The sequence below is a fragment of the Leptosomus discolor genome, chromosome Z (genome assembly GCF_034619465.1).
Source record: "Leptosomus discolor isolate bLepDis1 chromosome Z, bLepDis1.hap2, whole genome shotgun sequence".
Taxonomy (NCBI): Eukaryota; Metazoa; Chordata; class Aves; order Leptosomiformes; family Leptosomidae; genus Leptosomus; species Leptosomus discolor.
Window position 1 is genome coordinate 85,030,281 of NC_141419.1, and position 12,372 is coordinate 85,042,652.

The following is a 12,372-nucleotide window of genomic DNA, read 5'->3' on the forward strand; positions in this document are numbered from 1 at the left end:
TGGAAGGCTACTATAAAGGCCCCCAGGAGCCTTCTTTTCTCCAGGCTGAACAACCCCAACTCTCTCAGCCTGTCCTCGTAGCAGAGGTGCTCCAGCCCCATGATCATCTTCATGACCCTCCTCTGGACTTTTTCCAACAGGTCTGTGTCCTTGTATTACAGAGGAATTGGAGTATCACAGGGCATTAACCAGAAAAGATTGGTGGGACATCTGGCATTGATAAAGTAGATTAAACTTGGGTGAATAAATACAATAAGATGAGGAGAGATGGGGAGACGGGTAGCCTGACCCATATTTTCCCGTGCTTTATGTGAGAGAACATCAGATGGTCAAATCAAGGAATGAGGAGTCAGGACTCCTGGGCTCTCATTCTAGCTCTGCCACTAATTAAATATGTGACCATTCAGGCACTCTGTGCCTCCACTAACCTAAACTTCCAGGATTGTTGTCAGGTTCAGTTAATTACTGTCTGTAGAAACCTACACAGGAAAGATGCTAGACAGGTACCCTGGTTTATAATGTTAAAGTTCAAAATATTATAATTGGAGACCTGAAAAGGTGTGTGGATCTGAAACTGAAGCAACAGAATTAGAGGAATGAAGGGAAAAAAATAACTTGAATAATAAAGTAAGTAAAATGAAGACTCCTAAGCAGGTGACGGGCAAGGCGAATTTTGGCTGACTGAGATAATAAGCCACTCTTTTGAAACTTTTTCACTTTTTCCTCTTGCCGTGGAAATGCTCCATTAACTCTCAGGAAGATGATTTACCATTTGCCCTTTATAGACAAAGCTGAAATAGGAACATCATAGCAAAACATATGACCCAGGTTTTGGCTCACCCTGCGGCTCCAAACCTTTAACGCACAATACAGAGTCTTGGAATCTGAAGGGAGATGATAAAGAGACACTGCCTTGCTATGATGTTTATTAAATCGACAACTGCTACTAAGAGGAGCAGAAGAAGTTGCAGGGGGCAGACTCTTTACTTGCGAGGAATGGAGGGACTTGATTTCTCCTGGTTTATTTACCCTTTAGTCTATGGGGTGAAAAGAAATCTTCATGATGCATGACCTTGAGCACAAAGAAGCAGCAAGGAGTGTGAACGGTCACCTTAAAGAACACTTGGAAAGAAGAGTAAAAAAGAGGCAATGAAAATCAAACTTATACAGAATAAGAATAGAGTTCGGCAGTGACATGCTATATTATTAATTTTGGCTGGCTGGTGGGTGTTCATAGCCTCATAAAATGGGATCCAAATCAGAAAATCAACAGGTATTAATAGCTGCTCTTACCACCTCCTCTTTCTCTCAGTGGTCGTTTGTTGGCTGGTCCAGCTGAGTGGCCTGTGAGTTGCTGTGTGAAAAGAGGATGATTGAACCAGCTATGGGTAACCAGCTCTTGAGCCTACAGGCTCAAGATCATAGTTGGAGAAGGAACAGAAAAGCTTCCCCATGCTCAAAGATACAAATTTTCAGTGCTGGAAACTAGTCCTTACCTCCTAAAAGCAGCAGAGGCACTGGGTATGTCTGCATGGCTAAACAAAACAAGGTTAGGGATCATTTTCTAGCACCAAGGCCAACTGACATAGTCTGAACCACATTCACAGTAAACATGTCCATTATTTTGTGCGGGCTTTGCTCACGGTAGTGGGAGAGAAACTCCATATAAAAGGCCAGGGTTTTCAAAGCCTGAAAATCAGGGGATATGCTAATGCTGTGAGGTGTGGCATAAGGATGTCTCAGTACCCATGTACATGCAAAGCCTGCTGGAAACACAGTGGAGGACAGAGCAGCGTGGAAGCGGACAAACCTGGTAGAAATTCATTCACACTCCTTTTGGGAATGGTCCTTGGCATGACGTACGCTCTCATGTGGGGACCGGTGAGCAGTTTGAACACAGGTCAAAACTGCTAAGGAATGTGCTAAGAGTTCAGTACTGTGGGGAACTGTAGGGCAGGGCTCATGCCAAAAACCTGGACTGTTATATTTACAGGTAGAGATGTAGGCATCGTTGCCGACGAAGACAGCAACCTGTTGGCTTTCAGTCCTGCAGTTGCTTTTTGATATACACACTGTGGAGAAACGCAACCCCAAAAGATATTAAGATGCAGGTTTTCTGGAGATCTCGTTAACACTGTATGTTATTATTTCATTAGGATACAAGTAAATATTTTCTGTCTTGTTTAGATGGGAATTATGTCAGAGAGGAGCCAAGACAAACTAGGTGCTCTCTCATAAGCTATACTCTATAGCACATTCACTAGTGTTACGTAGACATCTTGGAAAAAACCTTTTCTAAGCCAGCAACTTTTTAAAACTTTCACATACAGTGTAATAAGTCTTTGTCCAGTCCTTCTGGAATGAAACTAGCTGACTTAACTAATAGTCTGTTGAGTTCTCACATCTCTATTATAAATAATTTTAGTTGCAGACATTTAATTAATGTTATAAATATACTATTTATGATGTGCTGTGGGAAATGACTAGTTCCCTCAGTATACATCATGTTTTAGTTTATTGTTTTACTTTGCCTTGCTGCAGTGGCCAGGTGCCTTGCAGGTTCCTTAGCAATCACAGCCTATGCTATGGGGGCTGTGCCTTCATGTCCACTTCTTCACTGGGGAGATGGGAGCTTACCATCTTATTGGAGTCTTTAGGCATTTAACTTAAGTGCAAATAGGAACATCTGGAGTGAGTAGCATAAGATGAGATTAATCTAATAATTAAGTGTCTAAGAGTTCGATGCCTACCCTGAGCTTGTCACTTAGCCTTCCCGTGTAGTCAGAGGAGAGCAACAACAACCTGGATACCTGCCGAGGACTGGATGGGTGACCCACACTCTTTGCCTGCCCATTTTTCTCGGCTGGCCCTAAAAGAAAACAAGCTCAGACTTCTTCCCCTGACTTCTAAATGCTGAAAATAAAGGAGATGAATCCCACCCCTATATAGTGAATAGAGACACACCGGGGCCTCCAGATTTAGCAGGATTTTCTTCATATAGCTAAAGCTAGACAGTATTAGCACTCCCCTCTGTGCTCAGGCTCTGATCCATCCCTGTGGCTGTTCCCATCTTAGAAACGTGCTGTCAGGCTTGGGTTTCCAAAAGCAAGCCAAAGGACTGAGAAACTGATGGGATGAAAGTGCCCATCTGTACCAGCCCCAGCGAAAACTCTAGACTGAATTTTCGGAAAAATGCCATTCATGGAGTGGTAGGATTGCCTCCAATGGTGCGGGTTTTTTTGTAAGAAAAAGGTTTGTTGGCTACTTTGAGTAAGTTGTCACCATGCTTTATACAGTGATTTCCATCAGAAACATCTTATACAACACACTCTAGAAGAGTTCAAAACTCGTATGATGTTTGACATTGCCGCGACTTGGGGTTTTCTTTTTATAGTTGAGTAAACTGAGGCACGTTAAGTTATCAGGCAACAAGGAGCACACAGTGAGCCAACAACTCATCTGACAAAATATAAAGCTACATAGATGATCCTGTGGTTAAAGCACCCATCCAAGAATTAAAAAAGAATGAACTAATTTTTTTTTCTTTCACACAGACACCCATTATAAAACAGAATATTTCATTTGATCTAATTGCATCTCTGGTTCCCCTCAGAATGCATGAAAAGGCTCACTTTGTCTTGACTAAATGAACGTGCATGAGTAATTTTATGGGTTTTTCTCTGGCTATACAGCACCTAGCACACTGGATTCTTAGTTCCAGTGAGGATCAGCTGATGCTACCCTTGTTGCTACTAACAGGAATAGCAAATTTGTAATAAGAAATTCCTTTCCAGGACTAAAAGTACAAGCCTGTGTTCAGTGCAAGTCTCCATGATATCAGTGGAAGTTTTATACGTGTACAAGGTCTATCAGTGTTCCTTGTATTTGTGAAAGCTGTTCTGATGTATTGCTGGAGCCTGTAAGCTTCAACACATGTAACATACGCTTGCGCACACGTACTTACTCACACACCCACACAAGACAGACTCTTCTGCCACTTTCTATCTGGCAACATATTAATCTTGTGTTTCGCGTTTTCTAAAAGCTTCACCATTATAACATAATTACTGCTGAAATTGACCTTTAAAATATATTCCAAATTTCAAATGTCTTTAAACCCCTCAGTGAGCACCATTTTTCAATTTCACATATTGTTTTCCTTTTTAAGAGAGGCGGGACAAAAGATGGGAAAGAGCATTAGCAGATGAATGTCAGCGTGTAACATATGCATGTAATGATAAAGCAAAATCTTGCAAAAATTTACCTGGGCATTCTTAATATCCAGTCTTCAAGCAGTTACGAGTTCCCTTAAGGTAAATGAAAATGTAATAAGACTAACTAAAATGTTGCGTTTGTGTATCACCCTTCCCTAAAGTAATTCAACCAATCAGTTTAGCTCCACTAATATTCAAATGTATGTCTGATACTGGCAATATAAAAGTTCAAGTACTCTTCAGCTTCTAAATACATTTAAACTACCTTTATTAGAACATACACTTTCCTGAATTTGTATAAGTACCTAAAATTGGTTGTGTTTCTAACTGTCCTTAAAGGAAAACATAACCTTGCCTGCAAATCAGATGCTGAACCGTGTGTGGAGGCAGATTTCCGTAACACAGTGTCTAAGACTGAAAATGTGCATATTACAATGCACAGATGAACTTGTGTGTGCTCACATTTACTGTGCAAATGAGGAAGTGTAAAAGCATGTGGTACAACTTTCATCCAGCAGCATTTGCATCCAGTTTCGTTCCTTCCATCTCCCTACCCCCAGGAAAGGGATGGCAGAGGGCCGGGAGGACTGCGGAGGATACTTCCACCTCCCGCAGAAGCTCTCTACTGCTGAGGTGTGACCCTGCCCTGGTTTGGGGCATCTAAAGGGTGTTGAGGAAGGGTGCTGAGGAAGGGTGCTGTCTCTCTGTCCACTGAAAACCTAGCATGGGTTTATTTACATAGTTTCCAGTTGTGGATTATCCTAGGGAAATCCCAGCTGGCAAAGATGGTTTGTGGACCTCTCACTTTGTCTTCTCCCACACAGGCAAGTGTATTGTCTGCGCGCAGGAATCACTTATGGACATAGGACTCTGCTCACCTTCGGAAGCATACACTCAAAGGATGCTTTGCAATCTCATACTAACAAAGCCTACTTAGTCTAGGGTGGGAGGGAGAAGGATAAAAAGAGAGAGGGAACTGAATCCACAGAGACCCCCAGCCTGTGAAGAACTGCTTCACTTCAGAGGTTGCTTTGAGTACCCACTGGTGCTGAGTGTCTGAAGCCAAGTGTAGATCTGGCTTTATGCTCAACTTCTCAGGCGTCTTGTGGGGTCTGAGTGCCTTCCCATTGGCAGAGCTACCTGCATCCTCAAGCAAAGCACTGGGCCTGAACAGCACCTGGCAGATGAGCAGAGGTATTGCTTCATGCTCTGCAAGACTTCCCTCATGTTTTGTCCAGAACCTTTCCTAACTGACCAAGAGGATGCTGACACCCCAAAGGGATGCAACTTCGGAGGACCTGTTCCAACCCTGGGAGGCATGTGGGCAATGACAGGCAGGTGATCACACAACCAAAGCATGGGTCAGGCAGCTTCCCAATGGAGGTAAAACGGGACAGCCTGACTGAAATTGTGTCCATTTACCCCAGCTGAGGATCCAGTCCATTATTTCCCATTAGGCTTGATGAAGCATTAATGCAATCTCAAGTGTCAGTTTTCTGCCTCCTGACAGCTGCTTACGGCATGACGTGTGTGTTGTAACCCACTGGCCTACCTTACTTTTCCCTTTATGAAAAAATGGCATGCAGAGCCAAGCTCTCTAGAAATGAAGACAAATTAAAATCATCAGAGATCTCATTAGTGATCACGCAACAGCTTTGCTGAAAGGTAGAAGGTTTTTGCTTTCCCTCGCACACATCTGTTTTAAGTTGTGGGTTTTGTTGTGTGTGCCATCCACAGACACACACCCCCCCACACCGCCCCTTCTCCTTCGTCCTACAAGGCAGTGAGATAAATTGCTCTGCTTACTTTGCACAAAGGTTTGCATATTGTTCTGTTGATAATGTTTTTGGTATGCCTAATAGATGTAAGGGGGAAATATCTGTCTGTATCACTTCTAAAGTTTGTGTATTAGCTAACTAGCTCACACTGCTTTAGAGGTTTTAAACCCTCCATAAGAAGTCCTTTTGCTTGTGAATCTTTTATGTTACACCTAGGTGTCCTCATTATAAGGGCTCTACTATTTGACAAGCAACGCTTGTCTCTACAGTCGGTGATGAACACAGCATGACAGGCAATGTGTGCCTCTGTCCAAGGCACTGAATCACAATAAAATGGTAAATTACTGTCTGTCATAGCTAGAAACTGCAGTGACTAATATCCAATTCCCTATTCTACATAAGATGAGGTGGAGGGGGGAGCAGGGTGCACTCGTTTGGTGGTGGTGGGAAAAGCTAGTGTTACATTCCTTTTTATTGAATCCTTGAAATTGAAAATATACCTGGACACCAAGGAAGAAAGCAAAAGAGGGGTTTTAGCAAGAAGAAAAGGATGAATTGCTAGCAAATGCATTATCGCTAGAATATTTTTGAACAGCTCAGAATTTTTTATTGTTTGGGGATCATCAGGATAGAGATATTTGCAAATGGGATTCACTCTTCTCACTTTCTGGCAGAAATACGGAATTCAGTTTCAATTAAAATGCAATAATAATTGTGAGTTGGACTGTGTGTCATTGCTGCTCAGAAGGGCCCCCATTAGAGAAGCTTCTATTTTAAAACAAGCCATTCATCAGCGAAGTATAATTTCCAGTAAATATATTGTTTGTTCAACTGTAATGCTAGAGATAATGTTTAAAATTCTCCCCTCATATCTCATTATGAAATAATTGATAGCAACATGGCCATTTCTTTTCATTTGTGAGGCTTTTTTTGTTGTTGTTTTTCTCCCCCTCTTCCTTTAAGGCAACCTCTTGAAACAATCAATATCAGCAGTTTCAAAAGTGTGATACAATAAATAAATCTCTCAGACAATGACAGAGAACATCCTTATTATAATAAATTTACCATAAATAAAACTGTGTGTGATATTCCTAAGAGCCATTTTACATGAATGCCTTCAAATTTTGTGCAAGGAGAGAGAGGAAAAGGGGGGGCAGGGAAGAGAAGAGGACAAAGATTGCTTCATTCTCAAAATATATTAAATTTAGCTTGCTGTACAGTGCATACAGAGTAAACTCCTCCCTCCTTGCAGAAACGCACTGTATTGTCTGAAGTTGTTTAATTAATATCGGCCTTGATTGTCATATATGACTGGATTATCTGCATCTTTTTTTAGTTAGATACTTTGCTACAGCAGACTTTGTAACTTATCTGTTGCCTCACAAAACACCTTTGGAGTCTTTCTTTTGAAATATTGTAATAGACCAAAACCAACAAGGACCAGCTGCTTTTGCCACTGAGGTCCAGCTTTGAAGTGACCCAGCAAGAACACACCGAACAGGTTTAAATATCAACACAGGTCTGAAATGTAGTTTATACCCTGCTTGGTACAGTACAAAAATTCCTGTTTTGCAGCCTTTTCCTCTCATTTCATATTCCACAATCCAGCATTTCATGTAAGATTGAATTTTCCAGAGGAAATATCTGCTCTCTCTCTCTCCTTCCCATCCCCACTGGCTTGCAGTAAGACTGGGGCTCCATTGAGAATTTGGCACCCAGCTTTCTCAATTCTAAAACATGTGCTTGAATTTAAGTATGTAAGTGATTTGCTGAAGAGGAATCAAGCATATTGTTAACCTTACAGAGATGTCTTGTTTGACTTTGAACAGAGATGTTTCAGGTGTCTACACAAAGGACCAGAAGAAGGAAGGGTGGATTTTTATGCAAGACTTGCAGTCTGTTAGGATTTAATATTGTTACTGGGACACTGTGTTGTAGAGGTGGTAAAATACAGGCAGATGTGGAGAAAATGGGCTCCTTTGAAATTGTGGGTTGTTTAGGTCGAAATACTTTGCTGGAAGTCTTATGCTTTGCTAATGACTTGTGCTGGTGTAATCTGAACTTCAGAACTATATTATTTAGGGAAAAAAGAAGAAATAATACCTGGTAGGTGGTATATGTTTTGTTATTAATAGTAGTACTTGGCACTCAGATGTCACTTTTCATCTCCAAAGCACTTTACATAATTAACTAATTCATCTTCACCATCCCTGCATGAGATGGAGCTTTTCACTGAGGGAGTACAGGAGCTCATGTATTCAGGATTGACACTGTTCATAGAGCAACCAGGCTATCCAGAAGGGATCACTTTTGGGTCAGAAACACCCAACCTGTCCTAAGGACAGGACTGCCTTCAGACCTTGTGTATGGATATGCACTAAAGGAGTATTTTCTTAAAAAATTTGGCATGTGGTTTCCCAATACTCACCCCAAAGGTCTGCATACCCATGCAGAGAGGGATGTTGTGCAGAGCCTGTTCTAGTGATTCCCCTGTCCAGGGCTGTCACTGGGTCCCAGTGACTCCCTGGCCCTAAGGGTACTTCGAGGATGCTGGGAATGGGTTGTCAGACTCATCTGCGTCTCCACTCCTACAGGACCTACATATCCATTCAGATCCATCCTCTGCTTTCAGTAGGAGCCAGTGGACACAGGCTGTTTCTTGGTCCAGATGTGTTAGCAGAACCTGTATGTGAGGAAATCTCCTGAGGAATCTGCGTTTCCTCATGTTTAGACTGGCACCAGCATTTCTAAGCAATCACAACGGCGACCAAGGGCACCCTGTGGACTTGGCTTCAGGTTTCTTATTCAGCAACTATGTTTACTGACATGACTATATTATTTTCTTTTATATTTTTTTTCCCTATGGGATGAAGGAACTTTTGCATCAGGACCCAATCCAAAGTATCTTGAAGTCTGCTTTCTGCCCTTTTTTCACAGGTCTGGTTATATCCATGGGCCAAATACAGGTACCTCTACCGTCTCTGCAAACAGCTTGGGAGAACAGTTTTAATCGTGCCAAAAGCCCACACATAAAATGATGACTTCAGTGGTACAGGTCCTGACACTGCACTAGAGATCGTAACAGGCATCTCCCAGAGCCAAGCTCTGGGGAATAAACAGAGCAAAAGAGTAGAAGTTAGTTTGAGAGGACAACACAGAGTAGAAAGCCTGTGCAGGCACCCTGCTGCTTTTGCCTTCTTCCCCATAGATGTAGACAGCTCAGAGAGAAATTACTTTTATCACAGGCTCCCTAGTGTGGCACCAAAAATTAGACTGCACGATCTTCCCATGGGTTTAGGCATGTGCTCTGCTGAACATGGGAAGTGATTAGATTTTTTCTTGGTGCGTGGCCATTCATATGTGCACAGGAGGGGCTCTCTGCCAGAAGGTGATTTGTCAGAACTTGCAATGAAAGTCAAACCTTGCAATTAGAAGGAGCGGCTGTACTTGAAAGAGAGATGTAGAACATCCCAGAGCGTGCTTGGATTTATCATATTGAAAGAACATAGTCCTCTTTCTACGCAGTTGCAGTTTTTGATAAACGGCCTACATTAGGACACCTCAAAGGTGCGCTGCATCATTAATTACCAGGGTATATGTGGAAGAGGAAGTTAATAAAACTTGTCTCTTGCATGGAAGTGAGAAATCTTACTACCTGATGATTCCTGATGGAAGAAGATGTTTCTGAAGCCACATGTGCAACCTTGTACAGGTAATAATAGCAAAACACTCAAGGGAGTCTTTTATGCTGGAGGATGTAATTTTTCTTTTTGATTTATAGGATACTAATGGCTTTTTTCTTTCCTTTTTTTTTTTTTTTTTTTTTTAGCCAAGAGCCATGGTAAAAATCAACTGATGATGCTCAGATTCAGAGAGAAAAACAGAAAAGAAAAGAAAACAGAACAGAATAAAATGGGACAAACACGAGCCTCTCTGGGAGGAATGCCAGCCGCTAGCTTCTCTATTATTATATTGGAGAATCTTATAAAACTCTAGCCATTAATAACGGACTGCTGCCAGATATTGATAATTTATTCAAATTGTAGGTCTGGATTTGAGGGAGCAGATGTTCCTCACGCAGACACTTTCAGAAAATGAATTCCAAAGAAACAAAATAACATTCGGTGCTATCAGTAGAGAGGAAAGGCAGTATTTTAATGTGCAGTAAACATCTGGACTGCCTTCTATTTTTATTGCTTCTCCTGCCCCTGGTTCTCTCCTGCCCATCCACCCTTACTACTGGATGATTCTATTGCTCTTCTTCTTTGATGTAAAATAAATAGACGAATAAATGTTCTATTTAGTCTCCTGCTTGTGTTAGGATAGATCATGAGTGATTTCACTAGGAGTAATGGGACCTGAACAACTTCAAATCACTTTGAGCAGGAGCAAAGCCTCCAAACAAGCCACCTATTAGGAAGAGTAGAAATTAATTTTGATCCAGAACAAATATCTCTAGTCATTTCAATGTTTTGAGGCTGCTCTACCCCATTTGGGGCTTAGTTTTACCCTACAGCAAATTCACAGATGTTGTCTCTGTCCCTTTCTATCTCTCTGTCTTGCTAGGCTGGAGGAAATCTGGGTGTTCATAACCCCAAAATCTCACTGGCACAGATGCTCCAAATTGAAGCAAGCTGTTCTATCATCTTCTCCAGTTGTTGGCCACTCCATTTGAAATCATCCTAGACATGATGCAACAGAATGTGCTGTGTGTCCAAAAAATGTTAAACATATTTCCTTGGGCACAGTGACAACTGTTGATGAACACTAAACTGCAATGCTTGCTACCAGTGGTCCTGTTCTCTCCAAAAAGAGAAGCCAACCTCTAGGATCAAATCCAGAGGTCACAGTGAGCTCATGTGGGCCACATCTTATCCATGGGAAGTCACTTTGCTTTCTACAGATCTGTGTAGTTCTGCACTGCTTGGAAAGGTAGGTAGGTCGAAGACTGCCAAAGAAGATAGGATGGCATCTAATTTTCAGCATGTTATAAATGACTGTACAGACTTACATTCCCAACCAGTCCCATTTTACAATTCCCATCCATTTCCAGCTAATCTCAGACAATAACTTGTCTTCCAACCAGTCGCACATTGCCATCTGTCTCTGCTCCTGACTGATCCCAAGTTGCCATCTGCCCCTGGCCAGCCTTTTTTAGATATACCCCATCTGGAAAGGTACGTAAATGATGATGCTTAGGGGTGTCAGTCCTTCAGACTATCTCGTCCAAGCCTCTGACTGACACCTGGCTTTCAGAACATGTAGAGATTGAAGGACACTGTCTTGACTACCCCTCCCATCCCTGCTCACACATGCAGTCTCCCCCTTTGCAGTAAGTGCTACAAAGGATTCTTTGCAAACAAAGGGAACCAAAGATGGATTAGTCCAGGGAACTACGCAACAGGACATGGGAAGTTCCAGGGAAGGGAAAGAATAGTCATAAGCAATTTGTTTGCAAAGGCTGTGCAGATGCAGTTGTGGGTCACTGCACATGCTGAATAATCCTAAAACTAGTTAAGAGTCCCGCTGTTTGCTCCCCACTGCACTGTGCCAACTGTCCGAAATGACAGGCATCCAAGGAAGGCTCTTGCATGGTAGGAGACTAAAAATGATTGTTTCTAATTTCCTCCTAAAGCTTGCAGTATGGCTTTCAAGACCTCTTCTTGAAGGATTCTCACTGCTTCTGAGGCTGTTGTCTTTGTAGGACAAACAGAGCATAGCTGTCACAATGTTCCTCTGGGGCAAATTGTCTCCCTTTTGTCTTCCCTGTGTTTAGGTGAAAGCAAAAACCTCCAACTTTCACTCTGACAGTGACAGCACTTCACAGTTGGATAGTAGAAGGGGAATGGAGTCATTAGCTCACTTCCCATCCTTTGCAATGCTGCCTTGGACTCTGATGCTGCACTTCCCATGAATGACATGTGGAAAAGAGTGGAAGGATCAGACATAAATAGTGTCAATTTTTCCTGGGCCCAGTCACCAGCTGCCACTAACTTTGCAAACTTTATTGACTACTGCTATGTCTGGTGCTAAGTATCTTCAGACTTCATTCCAAGTAATGGGAAAAAAAACTGAGGGGCAATCAGCTAGTTCCATGATGAATGAAGCCCATGTCACTCAGAGAAAATGAATATTTCTTTGCAATAATGACCAGATGGTAGCAAGACTCAGATCCAAATTAAAACATGCATGATAAATGCCAAGAAAACACAGAAAGACAAAAACCCAACCTGGAGTGAAATCTCTCTATAAATCTTTCCCCCCCTACAACACAGGCACTTCTAATGGGAATTAAATTATTAAGAGATGTTGCAAGGAGAATACAAATGTGAGAGTCTTCCTCCTTCTTGGAACTTTTTGAAAGAGTATTTCAGTACAGC

The 12,372-nt window shown here is 42.0% G+C and overlaps 1 protein-coding gene across 50 annotated transcripts in view; it reads right to left on the reverse strand.

Moving 5' to 3' along the window:
* Positions 1–12,372, reverse strand: part of CELF4 (CUGBP Elav-like family member 4) — a 694,695-nt gene that overhangs the window by 227,832 nt on the left and 454,491 nt on the right. For 12 of the 50 annotated variants that reach the window (XM_086480437.1, XM_086480453.1, XM_086480433.1 and 9 more), the window contains exon 4: positions 9,912–9,921. The exons of the other annotated variants lie outside the window; for them this stretch is intronic. In XM_086480437.1, the coding sequence (XP_086336563.1) occupies positions 9,912–9,921 (10 nt within the window). The remainder of the gene's footprint in view (positions 1–9,911; positions 9,922–12,372) is intronic. 50 annotated transcript variants of the gene reach the window in all.